Source organism: Manacus vitellinus, unplaced genomic scaffold, assembly GCF_001715985.3.
Source record: "Manacus vitellinus isolate BGI_N305 unplaced genomic scaffold, ASM171598v3 scaffold_4_pilon, whole genome shotgun sequence".
NCBI classification, from domain to species: Eukaryota; Metazoa; Chordata; class Aves; order Passeriformes; family Pipridae; genus Manacus; species Manacus vitellinus.
Window position 1 is genome coordinate 10045506 of NW_021940604.1, and position 25914 is coordinate 10071419.

Sequence of the window (25914 nt, forward strand, 5' to 3'; positions counted from 1 at the left end):
CTAAGTCAGAAATAAACAGTACAGAATAAACAGAAATAAAAAGAACTTTTGATCAACTTTCCTCCTGCCCATCCCGTCCTTGAGGTGGATGGTTGTTTTCTGCCTTGGTTTTAATGAACTCTGCGACTTTGGAGATGTAGAAAACCCTCTACTGTTCATTTAGTCTTCAGGAAAACTTTCCACCACCTCTGAGACCTGACTATTTGTTTTTCTTATGACTCTTCTTTCTTCTCTGAGCTTGTCTTTTAGCATACCTGTGGTCTCACAAGTGATTTCTCCTTGGGTAGTCTCAGTCACTTCTCTAGACAATGAATAATCGCTTTTTTTGTCATGTATCTCAAAGTCACTTAACTTGGAAACATAAACCAAAATAATCACACAGATACCATCACATCCCTTATTTATTTATTCTTCTTTTTAGGGGTTTTTGTCTGCTTAAGATCCTGTCCAGGCCAAAGGAGCGTTTAGTCTTTTTCGAAAAAAAATTTGCAGTGATGAAGATCCTCTGAACAAAACTTCTAACTGTAGAAGTATTGAGTTGCTGGGGCGTGCCTTGTTTTCACTGAGTGCTTCTGCTATTGTGTTTGTAGATTGTTTAAATAACACTTGGTACAGATACTAACACTAGCCCTGTAGTGTGCTCCAGCCTTCAGCTGAACTTTGGTAGTTACGTCTTGATGTCCGAGTATTTTTGCTGATGCAAAGTTTGGAAGTAGGGTAATCTTTAGTATATTGTGTTGTTGGCGCTAGGGAGCCTGTTTCCCTAGGATTGATACAGATACAATGAGCCTGAACATATTGAGGTTATTTTTAAATAAATGGCTCTTTGTTTGCTTGTCATCTTTTATTCTTGCCTAATCCTGAGTTCCTCCCACATGCATCAAGCTGAGAGTGGGTTTTTTTCAATTGTTGGGGGTTGGAATCATGTGATAACATCAAAGTCCTTTGTTTTGGGCCTAGAGAGAGAGGATTTTTTGAATCTCAGGCTTTCTTCTTTTTTCTTTTCTTTTTCTTCATCAGAAAGGCTTTCTATATTGTTCGGGTTGTCTTAAAATCACTGATATAGTAATTTAGATTTTGCTGGTTAGTTTGCTGTGTTAATTCCTACACACCCCTTTTATGTTTTTTTATCTACATTTTCCCCTGTCTCATTCCTTTTCTAACATCTGTATGAACTTTCTTTGTGTTACCAGTTAGTTGTAAGCTTCTGCTATTTTAAGGTAAGTACCTTCTGCTTTGCTCCTGTCAGCCTTTGATTACAGAAGCAAGAGGTTCTCTTCCCTTCACGTCCTTCAAGCATAATGCAGGCAAAAAGGCCAGGGTTTCACTTGGAGGATCTCAGTATAGAATACTGTCGTCATAACAAAAAAAGTCAGTTGTTTTTCTCTCCTCCTTGCGTGGATGGTTCTGCTTGGTGAAGTACTTTGTGAGAATGATCTAAGCCACTTAGCTGTAAAAGTTGGCAGGAATCAATTTGTGGAAGTTTTATTAAGGAGCACCTTAATATATTGTGGGACAGGGTGCAAATTTTGCAATGCTCCTATGTGACAGCAAAGCATACACCACCAATCAGTTCAACATTTGGAGAGGTGCTCCAGGGCATTGTGATTTGTAGATTATGAAATTTCTTGTGATTTCTGGTTTAAATTTGTACAGGAACAGCTTATATTTGCACACTTTCGTCCTTTAACTGAAGTAGTTCTTCTTTCTTACCTTATCTACCAAGAAATCAGCAACTATTGATGATTTAAAAAGATAAAAGATTGTTTTTTAAGTGATTAGCTAGTTTACTTTGGTTATTGAGCAGATTCCTAGAGATCCAAATTGAGTCACATACAGAGTCTGTCAGTGTGGTTATAAATGCCATTTAATTTGTATCTGTATTGAGGTGGATTGGGTGTATGTGCATGTGTTTATTTATTTTCTGTATTGTTCCTCAAGAAACTCTTCCTCCTGTGATGGAGGAGCCCCTGTGTGGGCTTCCTGACCAAGTGGATGCTACATCCATGTCTGTATGGAGGATTAAAGTTTACTTATTCACTGGAAACATACAGGACTCTCAAGCAGAAGTAGGGAGGTATTAAGTTGTGTCTCTGCAGATATTGTGGTGTCTGGTGTCTTCTTTGTATAGGACCTAGTGATTGTGTGGGTGGAAAGTGAGATCATCTAACTGATCCAGGAGTCAACTGATCCTGAACACTCAGTTGTCTTGTTGGGTATTGACCTCACTAATTACGTAACAAACGTGAAGAGGGTCAGGACCACCCCTAACAGTAACAGCTAGCTGTTTGATAAGTTTATCTGAAGTGAAATCATATCTTTTTGCTTATGAGTCTAGGTGTAGAATTTCACTTTGGAATTCAAGGGCAGTTTAACTCAGTTTAACTATTTAGGGAACAGTGGCCTTTTAGTACCAGCATGAGGACAAAATGGTACTGTTGTATATCTAAAGGCAACGTGTTGCTTTTTGGGCAAGTATTAAGTGCTCTAATTATTTCTGTCTCTACATTGTGCTATGCATTATCTGAAAAGAGACACCCACCAGACAGCTGGGTTTGTGTTGCATCTGCTGGAAATGTGTGCTCAGAAATCCCCTTTGAGTAGATTGCAGGACAGCATCTGGTCTGTACTTCAGTGATACAGAATCTCTGCTTCCATTTATAAAAATGAGACTGCTCAAGACAGGATTAGATAAGGTTCCTAATTCATAATGCTTTTTGCAAGATAAGAACTAGCACATGTCCATCCTATGTCTCTTTCTTAGTGTCTTCAAGTCTACTTTGCACATCAATTAGAGCTTCTACAAACACCCTGCTTTTCCTCCAGTATATGGCATACTAATCTGCCTGTACTGCCATTACCTGCTTTTCCCTCTCCATATCCAAGCCTCAGACACCTTTATAAAGTTATTATTTTGGTTAGCCTCTCCCAACAGACTGGCTTGGCTGGATGGGTTTCCTGGGAGGGCAGCCATTCCCCTGTGTTTAGGTATTCTCACACTAGTGGCTCCCATCAATTGTTTCTGTTCTTGGAGACGTACAAGACACTCTTGACAGGAAATGTGTGGTTCCAGTACTGTTGACAAGTCAGTGATGCTGTGGTTTGCACAGTTGAACCAGAAATACCAAGCTGTACTGACGCGGTGTTGGGATTGCCAAAGCAGGTTTCCTACCTCATGCAGGCACTCTCTGGGTAAACAGGAAGATATCTATGCCAAGCATAGAGAACCGTACAGAAGTTAAAGTAGATAAGGACGTTCCTTGCTTGTTTCTCAAAGTTTGCCCAATAGTGAATGTCATCACAGGTTGTCAAAATCATTGTTCTAATGCTGTATGGAGACCTGCTACTGCAGTATGAAATACTCTTAGTGTTCAGACCTCCACTGAAATAAATTTTGTTCTAATCCCTTTTCTCCTTTACCTCTGTCAGAAGAGTATCTTACTCTGTCTTTTAACCGCCAAGTGGAAAAGGACACAAAACATTGGTCTGTCTCAGAAGTTGCCATTACCATCTTTCCTTTTGCCCTGATTAATTGTGGGACAATGAATGTAAGGCAATGGTCATGTCTGTAATATCAATTAATCAGAAGATAATAGCAAACATAAACATTCATTAGTTGTACAGCTGCTCTGTTTGTATTCATTATTTTTCCTGGCAGCACTGTAGTAAGCAGGTAGTATCAAAAAGTAAGGTGTACGTGTGTGATATCTGAAGCATTTGTTTAAACATTCTTCTTTGCCCTGTTACATTTAAAACAATGAGTAGGTGATGAACTTTGACCACTGCATTTCATTTATCACTTTCTTGGTTACTAAAGGCATTGCTAATAGCCAAGAGCAAAGGGCTTTATATCCACTAATGGACACTTACCCTTTTTTGACTATATTAATGTGTATACTCTTAAGTTTTTACCATTTCTCAAGAAAGGTTAATTAGTAGAGATTTTATATGTAAAGTTCTCAGTCTTTACACTCCAGGTAAGAATTGTTGGTAATGCAGCTCTAATATGTGCCAAGCATCACAGAGATGTGTCCTTTCCTCATGCTTCTCAGGCAAAAAGGGTCAAGTTGGCTGCCTCCAATTCCATCTCGTGAATCTGGTTTCCCAGGGTAATACAAAGCCGATTACCAGTATAGTGATATTTTGATCTCTTGAGTGTGTGACGGTGTGTTTCCAGCTATTGTTGATATAGATGTTAGTTAGCCTGATAACAGAGATGGTGACTGCTTGGTGGTTGTTGGCCTGTCTGCAGCTCAGTGTGTGGTTACTCAGCTAATGTGTAGGTAGGCAGCTTTATTAGAGGCAGTTGGGTAGCTGTCAGCAGGCAGGTAGAGCTTGGGGTGATTTAGGAAATGGACACCAAGAGGTTACTGAGCTGCTTGCTCTGTATTTATGCTGCTTTTGCTACCTAGGCCAGAGTGAAGCTCTAGTCTCATGCTTGTGATACACTTGTCATACCTATTTAGTCATACCAGTTGTTTAAGGGGATGGGAGAAAAGATTGTGATTAGACTTACTTCATTGTTCGTTAAATAGAAAGATACAATAATTTACTGCAAGATTTATTGTAAGACTTTTTAGCTGTCACGTCAAAGATGACTAGCTAATGCAAAGACTATACTATCTCTGTTTTCTTTGTATAGTATCGGTGATGTGTACCCAGGTACAATTTCATGAGATAGAGAAAGCGAAATCTAATCTTGTGACCAAAGTAAGGGATAAAATTTATTCTTTCCTGCAACCCTTGCAGGTGTTGCAAGAATTGCAGTTCTTCTACTTTTCTGTCTTTTCCTTCTGTTTTATGCAGTGTGCTTCAATACTCATGCTACTCATTAGTCTGCTGGAGCCTCAACAGACTTTCTCTGCTGCAACCTTGAAGATGTGCAAGAGCATTTGAAGTGAATTGTCAGTCCCTGGATTTCAGAGTGTTTCATCTTGAGGGCTTAGGTGTTGAGAGAGCTCTACTCTGATTCCCGTGCTTGAATAGTTTTTGCTTGCCTAGTAACTGAAACCACAGATGTTTTAATAAGGGGATAATTCCAGTGTAACTGTAGAGCTAATTCCTCTACCTTTATTAAAATACTGTTTTGCCACTTATGAAACTGTATTTTCCAGGGAATGGAAAACATATCTTTTATTGCATCAAAATATTAGATTAATTTCATCTGGGGGAAATGAGAGAGCCTGATAAACAAGGTTCTGGCAGTTTATGTGTTGATGACCAGACAGTTCCCTTGGGCTTAGCTAAATCCTGGCTCTTTTGAACTAGTGAGAATTTTGATGTATGTATACTTTCCTTAGATTTGTCTTGCAAACCATCAGTCTTGCCATCTTTGTTAAACTTCTAATCATATTTTATGTAACTGAGTATAGTGTTTTATAGTGCAGTGGTACGTTTCGGTTGCTTTACAGTAATCATTACCACTCCTGGTTTTGAGTTTTGTGTTTGTTTGTTTGTTCTTTGTTTGGTGGTTTTGTTTTCGTTTTCTCAAATGAGCTTCCATTTACTGCATTGTGTTTGACTTCTGCACTTCTGACTCGTGCACCATACACTGATCCCTCCTTTGGTCAGAGGAATTTCTCTTCTGATGTTGAGAAAGAAGATAGTCAGAAATAGGACTTTCAGAAGAGTTGGTTTAGGGTATATGTTTTTTAACTGGATAGACATCTGGTCCCAAAAGTACACATACCTTTTGTGGCTTGTTGGAATTGCAGGTAAGAATTGAGTCGCTCCCCTTGGAAACTGTGATACCAGCCCTGAGGCCTAAACTGGACTTTAGAAATATGATCTCTCTGTCATGAACGACAACTTCATCTTAAAATACATAACTGCTACAGCGAGCAGGAAAACTTCACAGAGGATGAACCTATTCTAAGGGAGACACTGCTTTATCAAATGAGATTATCCAGAAGACCTGGATTTCACAGAAGTCTTGACATGCAAAGGAAAGAAATCCTCTTTAGTTACATAAGAAATACAAGTATCACAACAGATATCTCAGTGTATTTTTTCATACAAATGTGTATTTATTATTGTGGTCCTTGCATACTTTGTTTAAGTAACTCAAGGTTTTTGTTTGGTTTGGGGTTTTTTTATTTTATTTTATTATTACCATGATAGGGATGAGACAGGATCCAAGAATGTTTTTTATGTTGTGGCCCTCAGTCAGCTTTTGCTCAATGGATTTGGCCAGCTGATCTTGAAGTAATATATATAGGTACACGCACACACACACACACATGCTTTTTTTGAACTTGCCATTTTACCATAGGATTTCTCAAGTATTTTCTGTAATATGACTTTGATCAGGTTCTACTGCTTTATTGTTAAAGTATCTTTCTCTTTTCCATCTTAGTTTTGCAACTCTAATAAGAGCATGTTATCTTGCAAGATTGCAGAATTAAGTCATGGCAAGTTGCGCAAATTTTCCTCCTGTTTAGTACGGTAGATATGTACCATAGCTTTAGAGTTGCTCAAGATTGGACTTTTATGTAAATAAGAGCAGTTAAAAATAGACTTGCATTATGACAACCTTCTGAAGAAAATAAACAAACAGCTAGTTAAAAATAGAACTTGAGGCAACTTTCTGAAGAAAATAACCAAATGCTAATTTCACCCAAACAAAATATAGCAGCGATATTGTCATTCTTGTTTGGCTTTTGTGATGTTTCAGTTTCCTAGAATTAGTGAAAATGAGCATATGTATAGTCTTAGCAGTGCACTGCCTTTTTTAGTTCAATAAAATTGGATGGAATCCACACTACCAATATTTATGTAAAATTGGACAAAGAGAGATTCTTAGAACACAAATTATGAAACTTTTAAAAAACATTTTTTAAATCTTAAAAAGATTTTTAAGGGGGGGGAATTCTCTTTTTTGTACCATGTTAGTCTTCTCTCTGTTAATCTTGTTCCTTGAAAAGCTAAGGGTTGTATAGACAAATGCTTGTTCTTTCTCCTTTGTGTATCTATCCTTTCTTCAGTTTTTTAATAATTTACAAGCTTGCAGGCCAGTTACAGGAAAGTATGACTGAAGAGTAGATGTCTCAAAGATACTACTTTTCTACAAGTTAGAGAGACTTACTGCCTCCCCAGTTGAGAGCATGGCCACAAAGCTAAGCCTGTATTGAATATCTTCATTTCAGTTTTGATGACCTAAATAAGTAGGCAAGGTGAAAAGTTGTGGTTAGAGGTAGAATCTCTTATTAGATTAATTAGACGAGAGAAACTTGATGGTACATAAACTTTTTCCCTACAGAGCTTGTCTTTCTATCTTTTAAGTCATCAAAGCATCCACAGGAAGAGGAAAGCGTAGAGAGATACTGGAAACCAGGCTGCTTTTTTTCTTTTTTTTGTCCTACTCTTAACAGAAGTATTTTTCCCTGATTTGGGTTTGGGTTTTTGTTGGTTTCTTCTTTTTTTTTTCTTTTTTTTCTCTCCTTTTCTTTTTTTTTAATTTTTTTTTTCCCTTAAAGATAAGAAAAAACTGCATTGGGTGAAAAGATAGAAAGGTGTTTGCAGAAAAGTTAGAGGTGAGTTAGTTTTCTTGTTTTGCTCTTTTGATACCACAAGACTTCTTCAGTGGAAATACGCTGCCTGTTACAACAGAGGTATTACAAACCATCAACAGAAATAGTTAATGGCCTCTTGTTTTAGTCTTACATTGGTGTGAATTTGGGCAAGTGAAACACATGGTTTAAGAGAAATTTGGGACTACATTCTTTGTTATGTAAGCATTTGTGCATGTGCTTAATTTTATTCATACAGGTAAAATTTATTATGAACAGAATTCTCTGCATAATAAACTTCTTACTTACATGGGGGTTTCTATGGCTTCACATTTTCACTCCCTCTTTCCTTCTCTTTGTCTATACCTTGTCCTTTTCTCATTCTCTTTATCATCTTTCTGTATGAATCAAAATAGATCTGAGTGGTAGTTTATAATGGAACTTTACGTTTACCTGTCTTTTAGTTTATTTTCTTCCAAAGTTCTGGTACAGAATGTATACAGTGTGTTCTGCAGTAATGTATAGAAATTTTGTGAATTTTTATTGAAATGTGCAGAGAGGGTAAAAGCACATAAAATGTAAGTTTTTTTCTTTTCTTTTTCCCCATAAAGTCATTGGCCATTATGTATAGATTTACCAAACTAATTTTATTCTTCAAGCCACCAAGTTAACTTTTGCCTTTTTGCCTTTTCTTTATTAGTGGCTTTACCCCTTTTTACCTTTTTAAGGTCTCATTTAAAGAAAAAAAAGGAGGAGGAATATTGAAAGAGAAAAAACCTAAACCACATCCTGCTGACTATATTCAAAATTCAGGCGTAGTAGCTAAAATGGGAAAATCCCTCTAGATCTCTTATTTACTACTTAAAATCAGGTCTTCTTATCAATGCAAATTGTGTGAAGAGGCATGGCCTAGAAATACTTGGCTGTCAGAGATAACTTTTTTCATTTCTTTTACAGATATTGCTGTCGTAGAGATGAGCGATGCTTTTCGTCAGCCTTCCCTGTTCTACCACCTGGGAGTCAGGGAGAGCTTCAGCATGGCTAACAACATCATCCTCTACTGCGACACGAATGCAGAATCTCTGCAGTCTCTGAAGGTAGCTCTGAATGCAAAAAAGCCGGGGGAAGGGTGGGGAGCAAGTCACAACTGGTCAAACTCTTGAAATGAGCTCTCTGTTTCTGTGTGAGATACAGACACCACTTGTGGTTCACAAAAGAATAGCAAAAATGTTCTGAGGCCTGTCGAAGATGTCCACAGTGAAATTCTGTGAAACTCAGTTTAGATTTCTAAAGAGAAAGACTTAGATGATTTTATCACAGTCAGTTAAATACCTAGGTGTTAAATGGCTGTTTACAGCAACATAAGTTTGCCAGATTTGAGATGAGAAATTAAATACATTGCTTTGTCATTCAAGGGAATTACTGGTGTTTGGGGTAAACTGTTACAGTAATAACAATCGTGTGAGAATGGTAGTGTGGAGGCAGCAAAATAATCCTTAAGCTTTAGCTCCTTTCTAGATTAGCAGTTTTCTGCCAAACCGTATGGGGCCCCCAGATGGCCTCTGCATGAGTTACCAGCTGTTTACATCAGGTATGTGCAAGATTGCTGTGCTGGAGATTACCAGCAGTGTAGTGGAGTTAGTAAAAACAAAACTCATGCCTCAGTTCACACTTTGGTTGAAGTGAAGAGGGTTTTTTAAGGTAATCTGTTGGGCTGTGAATTGTGTCAGCCAAGGAGTTGATACTTGCTTCCTCCTGCAGTCCTTCTAAAGGTTTAGTAACTTCCATGATGGGAGAGGATAGTCTGATGGATGGCAGTCTGTTCAATTACTTCCCCTGTCTCAGATACATTGGCTTTGCTCAGGAGGTAAGCAAAGTGCTATTGCACTTCCATTCTAGGCATTGCTGAAAAGAAGCATTTAAATTAAGCGGCTTGGGGAGTCAGATGGCAGTCTGGGCACCGCCACCTCTTATGAAGGATTTGCCTCCACTGCTTCTGGAAAGTGCAGGCTGTTTTTGATTCTGTCCCATTTTTTTCAGGTTGGCCTTCTATTGGGAGGGACATACTTAGTAACTCAGTTTCTTCCCCCTGCTCTTCCCTCCAAATTTTCTCAGCCAATTGGACTGCTTACAATCCAATTATTTCCTTTCTTTTTACAACACAAAGAGTATACAGATAAAAGCCCTAAAAATAAAACTGCTAATGATAAAAGATGTATCTGGGAATAGAATTCAATTATGCAAGTACAATGATCTACAGTATAAGCAGAGCAGAATTTCATTGTATTGGGCAAAGAGCCAAATACCCAATGCCCCCTGAAAAATCACTTGGGGTGAAGCATCAGGCTTTCTTGGGCATTTGGGAGAACTTTTTACTAGTTTAGAAATTGAACTTTGTAATTGGGTCTGGTGCTGGGTTCCCACTGCCATCAGTGAAAGCCCGACTGTATGCAGGGAGACTTGGATGTCACAGTTGCCACGAGTACTTTGTCCACTGAAAGACTCCTGACAGTTTCCTTTAGCTTTGAACTGGGCCCATGTTTCTGCTTTTGATAGTCTGTAGGAAAGTCATAAAAGAGCAAGACCCTTTCCATATTATTTAGTAACTGCCTAAAAAAAAAAGGCAGTTATGGGCATGCCTGGGCACCTTCTGAGGCAGTGTTTGTTCCTGTATTTGTTACAACCAGCAGATAAGAGTAGAAGCAATTCAGGAGAGCGTGTGCAGTTTTAATCTTGTATAGAAGAGTTGAATTCAAAAACTGAAAATGAAGGAAATGCAGAACTGCAGCATGTGATTTAACTGGGGCACAAAGCAATGTAAGTAAACTTTTCCTGGTGGAATGTTCCTCTGTATGAACATTCGGGCCAGGATGAACAGGGCTTTGATCAATCTGATCTAGTAAAAGATGTCCCTGCACGTGCTGGGGATTTGACTAGCCATTTATGACCCATACTTTGAAAGCTGGCAGCAGTCACATGGGAAACATGCCCTCTCAACAGGGAGAAGAGCAGCTTTATAGAAGCCGGACTGAAGCAACATGGACAGTACGAGGCACTTCGATTTGATGCTGTGTTTGTTTTTAATGCCGTTGTGTAGGTGAACCTGCTCAGCAGTCCCACTGTCAGAAGCATAGCTGTCTGATAAATCTGTTAGGGTTATCAATTGCTGGGATCAGAACTTGCTGACGAATCTTACTGGAAGCAAAGTCACTGTTCACAAGTGGTTTACACTTGTACTGTACCACCCAGATTGATGTGCAGGAATCAGCTCTTTCCATCTCTGTGTGCTTCTAGTTCTCTGAAACTTTACATTAAAAACGTGAAGATAAGTTCTTTGCATCAGACTTATTAGAGTCAAGTGAATTTCAAGCAGTTTTGGAACATTTTAAACCCTCATATAATTACTGCTCTTACTTTTCGTTTTAGTTGCTTCTCCTGGCAGCAAAATGTTACTTATTATATTTGACTTCTCAAATATGAATAGATGTTTGTTAATAGTCAACTGCTGGACAGCATCCCTCTAGGAAAATTTATGAAGGGAAGGACATGTATATATGTGACTATATGTATATACACGTGCACACATCATGTATGCTCTTATGGATCTATAAGGTGTATGTATCTACTTGGTTCAATAGTAATTTTGTCTCTTCTGAGACAATACTTCATTTATATTGATTTGATAGATATAGAAAATATCTATCAACCAACCTTTTTGTGTCATGTGTCTGTAAACGTTAATCTTAGCAAGTCATATTGATCAGATATCTTTCCTAGTAGTTGTTCAGTGCTATTATCAATGTTATTTTCTTCTTTTTTATTCCAGGAAATTATCTGCCAGAAGAACAATGTAAGTATGATGTATGGGTTTCAGTTGAATTCTAGGCGTTACAAACTTCTGTTTCATTTAATGTTGTTTATCTTCTGTTTTCCACTTGAATCATTTAGCACTCTCCCACTGTGTTTTACAGAGTTAGATACAGAATTCTGGAAATCCTAGCAGCAAATCTGAGTATATCACTTGGTTGCTAGGTACCAGACTCACTTCTCACCTTGCCTCTATCTATCAGCGGTATTTTCCTTGCTGCCTTTACTTGTCTGTCATATTTTTTCACATCCATTTACATTTGTAATTTTGATTATCTTTTTTTCTGTTGCCTTTTTCTGTACAGTGTTCACTGATGCTCATTTTGGAAACCTGTGGCTACAGCTATGAAAAAATACATATATATGTATTTCTAAATATAGTGTGTGTGTATTTATTTCTAGAAGTTGAGTCTTGGAGCCTGTTAGTCCAAGTGCAGTGCAGATGCTGGTAGTCTGTCTGTGACTGTCAGTCATTAAATTGTAGGTTTCTACACCTTGGCATCCCTCTGGTTTTTGAGGTTGGCCTTGCAAAACCCCTTTCCCTTTTTCATGCCCAAGTTTGAGGGAGGCAGAGAGCTGTGACTGTGAGAGCACTGCTTTCTCAATGTGTTTTGTTCTGGAGCAGCAGGGCCAGTCATGTCAGAATATATATCTGGCATCATGAGTTGTTCTTGGCTTCAATTCGTGACTTACTGGTAGCCATATTTGCTAAGATGTAATTCTATAGAGGTTAGTCAGTGGTGTGCCGATATCCTGAGGTGCTGTGTGTATGCTGTACAGTTCCATATATTTCCCCTTTTCTAAGGGGCATATTAAATTTTTAATTTCAGAAATTAGTCAGGTTTTATTTTTCACAGTGCCATAAAAACTGCAGTATTCCTGGCTTTACTTTTTTTATTTAAGAGTGAAATTCATGGATTCAGTTATGACTTCTGCCAATATGAAATATGATTTTCTGAAAAAGATGCAGTCTTTTCTCTGCAAAGAGTTTCTAAAGATTGCTTTAAAACCTGTGTGAGCTTTGGTCTAATGCTGCATTTTAAGTTATAGATTATTTAAAAAAAAGGAAAGAGGGTTCCGTATCGAGTTTCTGTGTAGCTCTTAACCAAAAAGTGCTTTTCAGAGACTCAAAGAATGCTGTGAAAGATGTGCTAGACTAAAAATTTCTCGCCTTTCCTCAATGAAAGTGGAAGAAATGATCAGTTATGCCTTTTCATAAAATGAAAGAGAACAGTGAGGCCTTTCTTGTAAATGAATGTATTACATTCTTTGTTTTTGTTCTGGTGGCCCAGGACCTAGGGAGAATGATGTATGACTAATGTAATGTCGCAGGAAGGGTAGGGGGAAGAGCTCTGTTAGCAGGAAACCAGCAGGGGATGACTGGTACAGTAGAATAAAGGGGAGATGTTGTTGTCCTGTTTTTAAATGACAGTCCCTGACACAGGTATGATAACTTGGCCTTTGTCTGTTCCAGAAAGGATTGTTCTGTTTTCCATTTAAATTTGGACAGGTGGCTGTGACACTGTCATTTATCACTTTTAGAAATGTTTCAGTGTATTCCAGAAAAAGAATGTGTTCCTTGAGAGTCTTAGATGTTTTCAAGCACACCCACATAACATCTTTTCTGGGAGGAAGATATTTTCCCTTGGATTAGAACAGGGAAGTCAGTGAAATGGGTTTAGCAGCTCTGCAACTGATTTTTTTTCCTCCTATTTCCTCGTTTTTTTGGCATGGTGTCAGCCAAATTACCTGGAAGTAGACTTTTCACAACGTTGGTGCGTGCCTAACTATTGAATATAATCACTGCTTCATGAAAGTCATGTTTCTTCATAGAACTACTGGATAAATAGGTCTGACAAAGGTTCTGTTCTTGGGAAGCTGAGACTGTGATGCCCACCCTTACCAAAAATAGTCATATGAGGTTGCAAATATGAAAAAATTAAATTCACATATGGATAAACAAGGAGTTCAGTCCTGCTGTCCTAGAACACATTTTTTCATAGCATGCAAACATCAGCCATAGCAGGACTATGGCATCCCTGGCACCAGGGGATTAAAAAGGCTGCAAAACAAGTGTGTGTGTTTATCTATATATATCTGTCTTAACTGAAATGCCTTATGTTTGCTTTTCCTGAACCTCGTATCCCTAAAATGTGGGATAATAAAAAAAAATCTATTACCAACTGTTTTGTTCTTTGTTCTGACTGGGTTTTTGTGCTTCCTAATAATAGTCAATACAATGTTGCATAGCTAGGATAAGCTGCCTGGAGCCTGTCTGGGCAGAGCAGCATGAGATAACATTGGTTCATTTCCTGTTATATGTGGTTTTATAGCTATTTAGTTGGACCTTTTCCAAATGTTCCAGTAATACCAAAACCATACGTTTTTTCAGGGAGTAATACCTTGACAGGAGGTAGTTACTTTGCTGGTTGAAAGCTGAAGTTCAGTTTCTGCTTTTATCTGATTTTTGAGGTCAGTCAAGCAGCAGAGGCATTCTAAAAATTACTAGTAGAGTTTCAGTCATGAGGAGATGTTGGTATAAAGGTTACAGTTCATGACTGCGCTTTGCTTGTTTTAGCTCAACAGTTTTTATTCATCCTAATTCTCTGTGGTTTGAATCTTACCACCTCTGGAGAAAAGTTGCAGCTCTGGTTCTAAACGTCTATTCAATTTTTTAAAAACTGACTTCTTGCTGAATCTGAGGGTGTTTAATGTGCATGCATTCTACGTGTAGTTTACAAACAGTTGCAGTAACACCTTGACACAGTGCTCACCTTTCAGTTCAGGCTGCTTGCTTGCACCAGATTGGAGTGATGGACAGCCCCGTGAGCTGCCTGGGGTGTGAGACTGCAGTACAGCTACTGGCCTGATCAGAAGGACTGTTGGAGGCCAAGAGAATTGTTCTGCTGGGCAGCTGACTTGCAGGCAATAGTGATTAGGCAACAGGGTTAATGTTGTATGGCTGGGGACACTTGGTAGTGTTTTCCTTTCCTAGTGTTTCCTTTCCTAAGGGGTCAGAGATTGTAGTGATAGGACAAAGGGCAATGGCTTCAAACTGAAAGAGAGTAGGTTAAGGTTAGGTATTAGAAAGAAATTATTTGTTGTGAGGGTGGCAAGGCACTGAAACAGGTTGCCCAGAGAGGCTGTGGATGCCCCAACCCTGGAAGTGTTCAAGGCCAGGCTGGATGGGGCTTTGAGCAACCTGGCCCAGAGGAAAATGTCCCTGCCCATGACACAGGGGTTGGAACTAGATGATCTTTAAGGTTCCTTCTGAACCCAAATGATTCTGATTCTATGATTGTAGTTTTTACTGGTTTTCCACAGACTTTTCTAACTGCCTCTTGTTTAAGGTGTAGCTTGGGAGACAGTTTGGTGTAGTGCTCCTTCAGTGTGAGTGGGAGAACTCATCCAGTTTTGGGCTCCTCAGTACAAGAGAGACATGGAGTTCCTGTAGCAGGTACTGTGGAGGGCAACAAAGATGATTGGGGGACTGGAGCATCTCTTTTATGGGGAAAGGCTGAAGGAGCTGGGGCTGTTCAGCCTTTGGAATAGACAACTGTCTATAAATATCTGAAGGGAGGGTGACCAAGAAGAGGAAACCAGGCTCTTCTCGGTGGTGCCGAGCAACAGGACAAAAGGCAATGGGCAGAAACTGATGCACAGGAATTTCCATCTGAACATAAGGAAGAACTTCTGTACTGTGTGGATGACTGGGCACTGGAACACATTGTCCAGAGAGGTTTTGGAGTCTTTCTCACAGGAGATATTCAGTTCCGTGCCATGTGCTCTAGGATAACCCTGCTTGAGCAGGGAGGTTGGACCAGATGACCCTTTGTGGTCCCTTCCAACCTGACCCATTCTGTGATTCTGTGACCCTGGATGAGGTGTTCTAGAGGCATCTGCAAGACTGGAATCTCCATATAGGTATTGCTAGAAGACTGTAGCATAGGGTATGCTACAAGACTGAATAGAGGGTATGTTTAGTTGTTGTTCTCTTTCACCATGAAAATAGGGGGAAATATTTTTAATACTCTTCATCCAGCCAAAAAGAGATTTAGAGGTGGTTTGATTTTTGTTATCCAGGTATGTCAAAATGCTTCAGTAAATATTTCATTGATAATGATAACTGTGGTATTATTTATGATACATCACTATCTCTTGCTTGTTCTTTCATTTTTTGAATTCTTGACATATATTTGACACATACTTTCCTTGGAAAAAGCTGAGAACTTTTTTCCTATGTGAATATGATGAAAGGACCATATGAGGTGTAGGCTGATTTTTAACAAGCATTTAGCATGTAGTATGGCTGCAATAGAATACTATTGCTGGGTATATGAAGAAAGAATATATTCTCAAAGAAGAGGGGAAGTATTTGAAAGAGTAGATCCAGTCTCTGTGCTTCAGTTCATTTGAGGCATGAGGCTTACCTAAGTTCCTTTTCCAATCAATAGTAAGGCTATCATTCATGTGAGTGGGATTTGAAGTTAACACAAACGGATTTGAAGTTAACACAAACTGAGTCTGTATTCATTAAAACATCAGCACATGTTGATATATTGCGTGTTTGGGGGATGGAGGGAATAGATTTAATCTTGGTTTATGGTTTTACCATCTGCTACATGTAATGCCATGTGCAGTCAGACAATTACCTTAAAAATTTAATCTGAAGAGTTGAAATAAAAGCCAATATTTTTCAAAAGGACTAGTGAGATAAATAGAAAAAAGCTCTCTTAATTAGAGGAGCGTCAGCAGGAGGAACATTTCCTACTGTGAGAGATACTGGCTATTTTCATTACCTCAGCTGATTTCTTTTTTTTTTTAAGTTATATTGGGTGCTGACCTGAAGCTTTGACAAGTAGATGGGATTTTGCTAGGTTCTCCCATCCGTGAGTAAAGTATCATAGTTTTGGTTTGAGGGATTTTTGTTTTCTTTGACACTTCTTGTCTATGAAGGCAGTTTTCTTCTGTTTGTGGATATTTGACTGTCAAATTATTCCAACAGAGCAATGTTAGTAAAGAGCCTTAGGGAACTGAAAGGACTGTACATCATTGATTCTCTGGGATTTTTCATATTTTCTCCCTCCTTTTGAAGTAAAATTCAAGATTTGAGGATTAACTGGCCAGGATTCAATTGCTCATTTTCCTAGCACCATGTCTTTTTAATTTATGCAACTTTCAGAGAAAAATCTTTTTATTACATCAGACTTATTTGTGGGGAGAGAATAGTGCTTATCTTCTTGCATGATGTTCTTTCTAAGAAGACAAGGTCTCCAAATTCAAGTCCCAAAAGGCTGTGCTTTTCACAAGTAGCAGTTCTGTAGGAGAGGGGGATATTGAAAGAAGGGCTGTTTTATATTTTTATTGTGTTCATTAAAATGTTATTATGTGCTATTCATTTGTATTATCTCTTAAATACGGAGAGGTGCTATATTAATTTCTTTTCAGAAGCTGAGAAAGGATATTGAACAAGAAGGTGGTGCTTAATGTTCCAGTGACCACTAGGTCTAGCTAGAAGCAACAGTGTCTTAAATTTTGTAAATGTAGAGCTATTAAGATGATCTTACATCTGTAATTAACTGAAATTACTAACAGTTTGGAATTGTTAGATTTTGCACAGTAAGTAAGGAAGAAACATTAGAAAAATATAGAACAGTTGAAACATTTTCAAAAATGAATTACAGATTTTGTCTCTTAGTTAAGCATTTATGTGTGTAGCTGGCTCCAGCCAGCACCTCTTGCCTTCGGATTAGTCTGACTGATTTGATGAAATGGGCTGACATGGATAGGCTTTCAGAAAGTGATCTGATACTGCCAGGTATTGAGTGTGCTGGCCCAAAGCCTTCAAAGATATGTGTGTTTGTATCTCCTAGATATAAGTAGTTCAGCTGATTTGAGAGCTCAGGCCAAGATTACCTATCTAATGTGGATCAGGCTGAACCATAGTAACTATCTGTGTGTGTGTACATGCGTGGCCTGTCCCAGTCCCGGATGTTTTCGGTAATGCCCTTCAACTTGCAACTCAGGGGCCCTGCAATCCCTTTGCAACTTCTATTACTGTAATTTGAGCTTTTGAATCTTAAATAATGAGGGATTAATAAAGGAAGGGAGTTGGAAAATGAAACTTGTAGCATTTGTTCTTGATTGGGGCATCTATTCACACCCACTTTTGAAGACCCCGTATGCTACACGTGTGTTTTAAAGGGTGTTGATGTAACTGAGAATATTACAATTGGATTTAAGGTGCTACTCTTTCAAAAAATCCTATTTTTATTGAATGATTTGATTCTATTACTTGCATTATACATGATATGACAAGTTACAAGAATGGATCAAAGGAAAACAACAGTTTTGTCTTGTGTGCTCAGCAAACTTAGAATATACAGTGAAGTTAATTAGGGTTAGGAAAGAATACCAGAGTTTGTGAGATCAAAGTTGGGATGCAGTGTTACAGGGCAGATTTTAATAGAATAAATGGAATATATTTTAACTTTAAAGTGGAGTAATGTGCACTAAGTCAAAATGTAAAGCAATATGTGAGCAGATGGGAAGTGTGTGTCAGAAAGACCACCTGATCCTTTCTGACTTTAGGCAGTGTAGCTTATATTTTGACAAAGAAAGATGAGAAAGAAGTAAAAGTGGCTGAGACAAGTTGCCTCGCCTGGGAATGAGGAAAGAAGCGAGTCACACACGCTGCTTTGGGGTAACAGGTTTAGAGCTGACTGACATTTGGAGCAACACCTCAGCTGCTGCCCCCACAGCTTGGTCCTCGGGCTGCCATTCCAATCATTGCCCAAATGCAGTTAGAGTTGGACTCTTTGCATTTAGAATTTGTGATGGTGACAAAATACATTTCTTCACAGTAGGAGACTATAGACTTTGTTATACTAGAGCAGTCTTGCCGTCACTGTTAATCTTTTGTCCACCACCACCACCTTTAGTAAATAATATATAACTTCTGATTCTTTTTTTTTCTTTTGACACCGGACCTACTGCATATCTGCCTTTGTCAGGTTTAGCTGTTAGATATCTAATGTGCTCTTGAGCTAGGGAAGGGAAATTGAGTTAATTATTTCTTGTGTTTCTTAGCTTTACTGCATATGTGCTCTTTTTTTTTAAAGTGTATTTCCTAAGGAAATGAAACTTAAGAGCTTTTACTTTTTTTTTATCCTTCACGTTTGTTCTGTATCTGCCTGTTTGTCTGTCTGATGACTTTCAGCCAAATTTGAGAGGTATCAGAGATACAGAGTTCCCAAAAAAGATAACCGTCTAGATTAATTTAAGGACCAAATAATGCCCTATCTGAGAAAAAGGCCACTGTTCCTACACTACTTGCCACTGAATATCAAGGTGAGATTCTACCTTGAGACAATTCTATGAGACCCCTCAGGGCCCTCTGAACAATTGTAAATTGATTTATTTTCTTCTGTTTTCTTCCCACATAGTGGTTTCTCCTATCTTTTACTGTTAAATTCTTCCTTGTCCACTGCTTCCAAAGACTATTGGGTCTGCAAGTCTTCTGTACTGGGCTCTATAAGCTTTTTTTCTTCCCCCTCAGGTAACAGCAAAAAAATGCATATAAACTAGCTTTTGCTGGCTCTCTTGTTCCACTGAAATAGATACCTACTTCCTACAGAAGGTGCACTCAGGATTAATTTCAAAGAGCTCATGCTTAGTAATGGACTCAGCAGGAAGAGTAGTTTTCCCACTTGTAGATTTTAAAATGAAGACTCCTGTATTGTCTCTCTAGGTGGCCTGACCAGTATGCCAGGATAAACTTTGGGTTCTGTGGATTTTAAAAGATAGAAACATCCTTTTTCAGAGTTGATTTTTATTTAAGACTTGAGCACTGGAAACAGTGTGCCAGAGGTCTGAGAAGGCCTTCCTTCAAGCAGTCTTGAATGTAGTTTTAATGCACTGAATAAACATTAGGAAGTAAAATGCTTGCCCCCAGGTATCTGTAGCTACTTTACCCTTTCTCTTGACTCTGACTTGCCAAATTTTTTGTTCTTTATTTAAAAAAAGGGGAGAATAGTCTGCCTATGTGTAATAGTGGCTCTTGTGCCATTAGTCACTACATATCCATGTCCTGTAGTTGCTGAAACCAGCTCCAGCAAATTCATAATTTTCCGTCTGCCTTTGACTGTGGGGCTTATTAGGTTTTAGCAGGGTCAAAAGTTCATCCATTCACTCTTGAAAGCATCTGATTGCCTTACATGAGCATATTCTTGAATAGAAATATCCATTCAGTTCTCCATTGTAAAGACAAGCAGTTTGGGTTCTGGCATCACACTCCTTAGTTACTTGTTAAAAATTTTGTCATATACTTCCCAGTTCTCAAGTTTCCTTTTAAATTGCTGAACTCACACACAGAATAATTTTTCCTAGTTATTCAGCTGTAATAGTTTTCGATTGTTGGGGGAAGAAGACTAAATTAACCATTGTGCAAGGCTGTGTATGCAATAATCTCCAACCAAGTTCTGGGTTAGTTGAGCTCAATGGATCTTGTGTAAATGCCTGCATTGATTACTTTTAAAGTTTACAGAGTTTGTCTATATCTCTCAAAAGTCGTAGTGGGGTTGCCTTTATAGTGAGGTCTTACAGTTTTACAGTATTAGAGGTGTAATTAAAAAATAATTCCTGCACTTTTCATAGCCATTCTCTGATTTGTACACGAACATGTGTTTACTGACATATCTGTATGCATACATTTTTACAGACTTGAGTATCTCAATCTTTCCATGTTTTAAAAATCTAATAATGCATGTTAAAATGCATATTTTAAGCGCACACATCTGGTATTGTGGCATTTGACATCTATTCAGTCACTGCCCTCTGAATGGATGGAGGTCAGCTAGGCGGGGAGTCTCTAAACTGATGTCCCCGTTGCTATGTTGACTTCTGGGAGAACAGAAGCAGCTGACCAGGAAGTCATTAACCTTGGAAGTAATTTAGGAGTACCAAAATGATAGGTCTCAAGAATTGCTTTCTTAAGGCTTTTGTTGTTGGGCTGCTGGCCACTTCAGTAGTAGAGTCTGAGCTTTGAGAGCCAAATGGAGGAACTCCTCCCTCCTCTTGATTTTGATGGTATTCTGTCTCATAGTTAAGACTCTTTAAACCACAAATATTAAGCAACTTTTTCTCTGCATGAATGTGTACTCAAACACATACTACAGGCACCAGACATCTTGTCTTCCTCTTCCTTGGAAGATAATTTTTTTTTTTTTTTGCAAAGTATCTCTCATACATTGATATATAGAAATCAATACAGTTTAGTAATGCTAAGATCTTCTGAAAGGGATTATTCTGAAATATGTATGGTTCTAAGTCCCACTGGCCAGAAAGATTTGCTATATTACAGGCAATTTAATTTGGTTATTTTATGCTAAGCTATTTGAGTAATTTTGCAGTTCCTATGAGGATTAGTTTTCTCTCTGTTTTTCCTCTTGTGAGGCAACTAGCTTGTGTTATTGTTTTCAGCACCTGTAAGCCGAACTGTACTGTTCTCCTCTGAACATCTGTCATCTTGAAAAGTGTGTACATCAGCTTCACTCGAGTCCACCAGCCTTTTTGGGGTGACTAGGGTGTGCCCTCAGAATTGTTTCACTATTGAGCCAATGACTATTTTAAGGTCACCTTGATACTTCTAAAAATACTGATTTTACAGGAAGCAGTTCAGAAATCTGAAACAACACATTTCAGATGTATATTGTACTGAGGTGAAAACTGAATGTATGGAATCCTAGGCTTCATGGCTAAAAACTTGGTTTTACTGAAGTAAGGTCTTTGACTTTAACAGGTGAAATTTCGCAGGTAGTATATGCAGTTGTTTCGTAGTTTGGCGTGTGAAACCATAACTGCCCTAAATATTGCACCTTGTTTCCCTACAGATGTGCACTGGGAACTACATATTTGTTCCTTATATGATAACTCCACACAACAAGGTGTACTGCTGTGATAGTAGTTTCATGAAGGGACTAACAGAACTGATGCAACCTGGTTTTGAGTCGCTGCTTGGGCCTATATGCTTACCTCTGGCGGATCGATTTATTCAGCTCTTGAAGGTGGCACAGGCCAGTTCAAGGTGAGTTGCCTTTTTTGTACATCTGTGTAAAATTCATATATTCCTGCTGGCAAAATAAATGTTAGGCTGTTGCTGTGGTGATGCAATATTTTGCCTTCTATTCAGACAAACTGACAATTAATAGTTTAGCTTGACCAAATCTCTCCATTGACACCGTTCTATCAATACATGTTCTGCATTCATCTTGTGGGAGAGCCATGGGGCCAGAAAAAACAAGTGCAAGGGACCTGTCCAAAATTGCTGATGTGAAGTTATTTCTCTCCAGCCAGTATTTCCGGGAATCCATTCTAAACGACATCAGGAAGGCCCGTACACTTTACACAGGCAAAGAGCTTGCAGCAGAGCTGGCAAGGATTCGACAGCGAGTGGATAATGTTGAAGTCTTGTCTGCTGACATTGTAATAAACTTGCTGCTGTCCTACAGAGACATCCAGGTACGAGTTCTGTGCACTAAGATAATCTAAAAGAGTAGTAAATTAAATTATGTTCTCACTGAAATTGTTAGTGTATTTTGCACAGAATTGTTAACAAACTCTATGAATAAAGCACACTTGTAAAAATCTTTTACAATATCTTCACTGATGTTTTTTACTCTTTTTCTGTGTAGTTTCACTGTTCTTTGCCTTTACCTAGCAGAAAAGTGTTGTTTTATAACAGTGTACCTAAAAAGTAAATGACATAAAATAACTTCTCCATCTCAGCGTTACTGTGATGAATGGCCTGTAGCGTGTCCTAGTTAAAGGCCATGGTAGCATTCTGCAATTGATAGGTAAATGTATTCTTTGTCACCATGCTTGTGACATTTCTTATGGAAACCTAAATTGTTCCATATGCATTTCAACTTTTGGACTGAGGCTAGTAATTTTTTATTTTGTTATACATAATTTCAACTGTTTTTCCTTAAACATTTTGAAGTGGTTTGGTTTTGGGTTTGATTTTTGGTTTTCTTTGTTTTTTAACTATGTCAGTGAGTAAGCTACGGTAAAAACTGTGGTATTCAAAGAGTCTTTTGTTTTTGTGGGTCATGCCTACTTCTGAATTTTGGGATGCCTTAATTTGGATGCAGTTAGCTTTGTAATGTACACACAATACGAATGCTAATATGTGTTCAGCTCCTGAAACTAACTTTTGTCATGAAACAGATGTATGGCAATTCCCACAGGTCCATGCTGCAGCAGCACAGGAGACCAAATTGTGTTTCCCTGCTCAATACTGTGATTACTGACACTCTGCTGAGTGCTAGGCTGTTACCAGTTTTAGACTGAAGAAACTGAAATCCATAAAACTTACAATGAACTGAATATACTTCTTAGTATGAAATAATAGCTGCTTAGGTCAAAGAGTTTATATAGGCATACCTCAGTACAGCCACTTAAAACTTAATTTTTCCCTTCTTTTGGAAGGATTACGATTCTATTGTGAAACTGGTGAAAACTTTAGAAAAACTGCCTACTTTTGACTTGGCTTCCCACCACCATGTGAGGTTGCATTATGCATTTGCGCTAAACAGGTAAGAAGTACCCTTCCTTCTGCTGTTGAGCAGTAAATCAGAACTGCAAACATCATAAGGGGTGGGTAATCCTGTGTGAAGTTCCCTACTGGAATCTTTGTATGCAGTCCTACAGTTTTGACTGAAGCAATTTTGGGGACTTTGACCTTTGTGATAAATCAAAGTTGCTTTTTCTCTCCTACTGTCAAATTTCATTCATTTTTTCTTTAGCATGTTTGGTTTGTCTTGTCTTTCCATAGGTTTGCATTATTTTTTGTTTCAGTACCTGAATTGGAGCAAATAATGCCTAGCAGTATTTTCCCCTCTGTAAAATACACTTTTAACATTGCAGTATGAGTGTTGCAGCATTTGTGCTAGCAAAGACATCATCTTGTTCAAGTCTGAGGTCTGGTAATGTCGGGACACAGGAGCAGACCGTTCATCAAATGTCCATCAGAAGATCTTATTGTATTATAATAATGAACTAATTTTTGTGTTCTCTGATAACGTAGACTAAATGTGATACGTGGAGGAACACACACTACTTCCTTGGATTAAATGAAAGCCAAGCTTAGATTTTCTTTCTAGGGTAATGGCATTTAGGTGAGGGACTAAAAGGGGAGTTTTTTTTCAAAGGAAATTACAGATGTTCTCTGCTTCCTTGCTGTTATCACAATGAACATTTTGCTGTTGACTTTTAAAGGAGTAGACCAGGTGTCAGTAGGCATTGAAATTCTCAAATACAGAAAATGTCTACAGATAATTCTGCTTTTCACAGGTTTGAATTTTGTAATTCAGGTTCACCGAGGAACTGCATATCATGCCAAAGTGATGTCAAAACTAGTCACAACTAATTAGCTGAAAAACTAAATCTAGTTTTGAAAGAAAAAAAAACAAACAACCCCTGCAAAAAAATTAAAAGCAGTTGTTTGGCATTGTTTTTTCTGAATAAAATGTCCAGATCCTTTCTTGTGCCTTTATACCAGTTATATGAAGGTATAAATATTGCACCTTCTTTGTTTCTGCTTTGCCATAAATATGTGACATTTTGCAGATTAAATAATCCAGCACGTATTTGCCACTTCTACAAAGCCTTCACAAAGGTCACTAGGTGTTCCTTGGGATTTTAACAAATTATTTAGACCTCAAGTTCACAATTTTCTGAAACAAAGTCACCTCTGAAAAGACAACTTGACTAGTTCACTGAGGCATTAAAAAAACTTCAAAACTGCAGTATAATCTTTTCAGGCAGATCCTAATACTTCACTGATTCTGTTGGGATTTCTTTCAGACTGAAAAGTTTGGTTTTATAGGTGTGACTCTAAGATGTAGCCTTTGAGGTTATCTGACAAAAGGTCTACACATACATTTCTGCATGGATAACTGAAGTACCTTTGTTATCTGAGTGAAACACTTTTCCCAGCAATTTGAATCAAAATCAAAAGGACAATTCATTACCTATATTATCAAAAACGCTTTACTTCTTACTTTCAAGTTGATACTTAAGTACCTCTGGAGAAGGTCAGATGAGATTTTCCTCTTCCTCTCTTCTCCACGTTGAATGTTAAACTGGAATCCATGACAGTTATGAAAATGTTCATGCTTTGGTGTGCCAAGAAGGAATTACTTGGGCTAATTGTAACTTTCTCCTTACTGAGAATATAGAGGATGTTTTGTGAGCTAAGGCAGGCCTGGAATAGTCTGCACTTCTGAATCTTTGCTGTGAAAGAAGCTGTGTCTCTTACTTCTAATCCAGGTCACTAGTACGGAAGGATGGAACGGCTTAATTAGTCAGGATTAGTCTGACCTAAATTAAGAAAGTGTGAGAGCACTGATGATGGAAAAGCAAACAGAAGGAAAAGTACTTATTTGTCCTCTGTTAGCCATTCTGCTTGATTTAAACCTTTTCTTCCATGTCACTCCTTTCTAGAGCTACATACATGAGCTCAGGTATCATGAGCTCAGGTATCACTTAGAGTACACATGCTCTGATCTGTCAGGTTTGATATTGACACTGCTGTTGCAAGTGCATTATAACTTGCATAAGTTCCTGTAGAGGGGAAAGAAAAAAATCAATTACTGAACCTCAGATAAAGTAGGATCTCCTCTAGGAAGGCTTTTGATGTGTTTTTTTTCCTCTTTTCTTTCTGAGTTAGCCCTCTCTTGTAAGCTTCTTCAGTCCAAAGCTAGCAAAACAGATATAAACCCACTTTTACATATTCCTCCCAATGCAAATTGTAGCTACTAAAATAAAACAGGCAATTTCACCAAAAGCATATAATGCTCTCTCCAAACCCCTGAAGCATTGTTTTTGCTGAGAAGGGAGTAATTTGCTTGTTCAGAACACAAATATATTAAAATTCTAAACTTTTGATACTGAATGATTTATCAAAACTATGACTCACTAGGAAATGTCTAATGCTTGCAATTATGTGGTTTTCTTGCCTGAAGTACTTCTTTTAATATTGCCTTATTGGCTTTACTTCCTAACCTTCCCTATCATGGGAATTCAGTCTGATTTGTGCTTTTTGGACTTCTTACTTCACATCCAAAATGTATATAAAAATAATATCACAAATGCAAGATTGAATCTTTTTTTCCTTTAAAGCATGGATTACAATAAAAGAAATATTAGATATGAAAGTAAAGTTCATTCATACTTTCTGTTTTAGAAGAAAACACGTGATCTTTCTAAGAATTGCTCTTTAGGCTCTTGTTGCTGTTTTCAGTGCTTTGCTCTATCTAATGCTTCCTGAGAGAGAGAAAATGTATTTGGGGACTTTTATAAAGGTGTCTCACGATATTAAGAAAGGATAAAAAAAGGAAGGGGAGTTAAGTATGTATATATAACATAGTCCATTGTGTCTAGAAGCACATTTTACATGGATGAAGTCATACATCTGTGTTCAAATACTGTCATGGAAAAGTATTTCTTGTTAACTTTACTGGGTTTCTTAATCAAGATT

At 38.1% G+C, this 25914-nt stretch overlaps 1 protein-coding gene across 1 annotated transcript in view; it reads left to right on the forward strand.

Annotated features, from left to right (window-relative positions):
• Window positions 1-8449: 8449 nt before the first annotated feature.
• MAP3K5 (mitogen-activated protein kinase kinase kinase 5) overlaps window positions 8450-25914 on the forward strand; it is a 72344-nt gene continuing 54879 nt past the window's right edge. Inside the window, exons 1-5 of the mRNA XM_018078243.2 lie at window positions 8450-8605; window positions 11335-11358; window positions 21266-21459; window positions 21725-21893; window positions 22863-22969. Of these exons, the coding sequence (XP_017933732.2) occupies window positions 8483-8605; window positions 11335-11358; window positions 21266-21459; window positions 21725-21893; window positions 22863-22969 (617 nt within the window). The 5' untranslated portion in view covers window positions 8450-8482. The remainder of the gene's footprint in view (window positions 8606-11334; window positions 11359-21265; window positions 21460-21724; window positions 21894-22862; window positions 22970-25914) is intronic.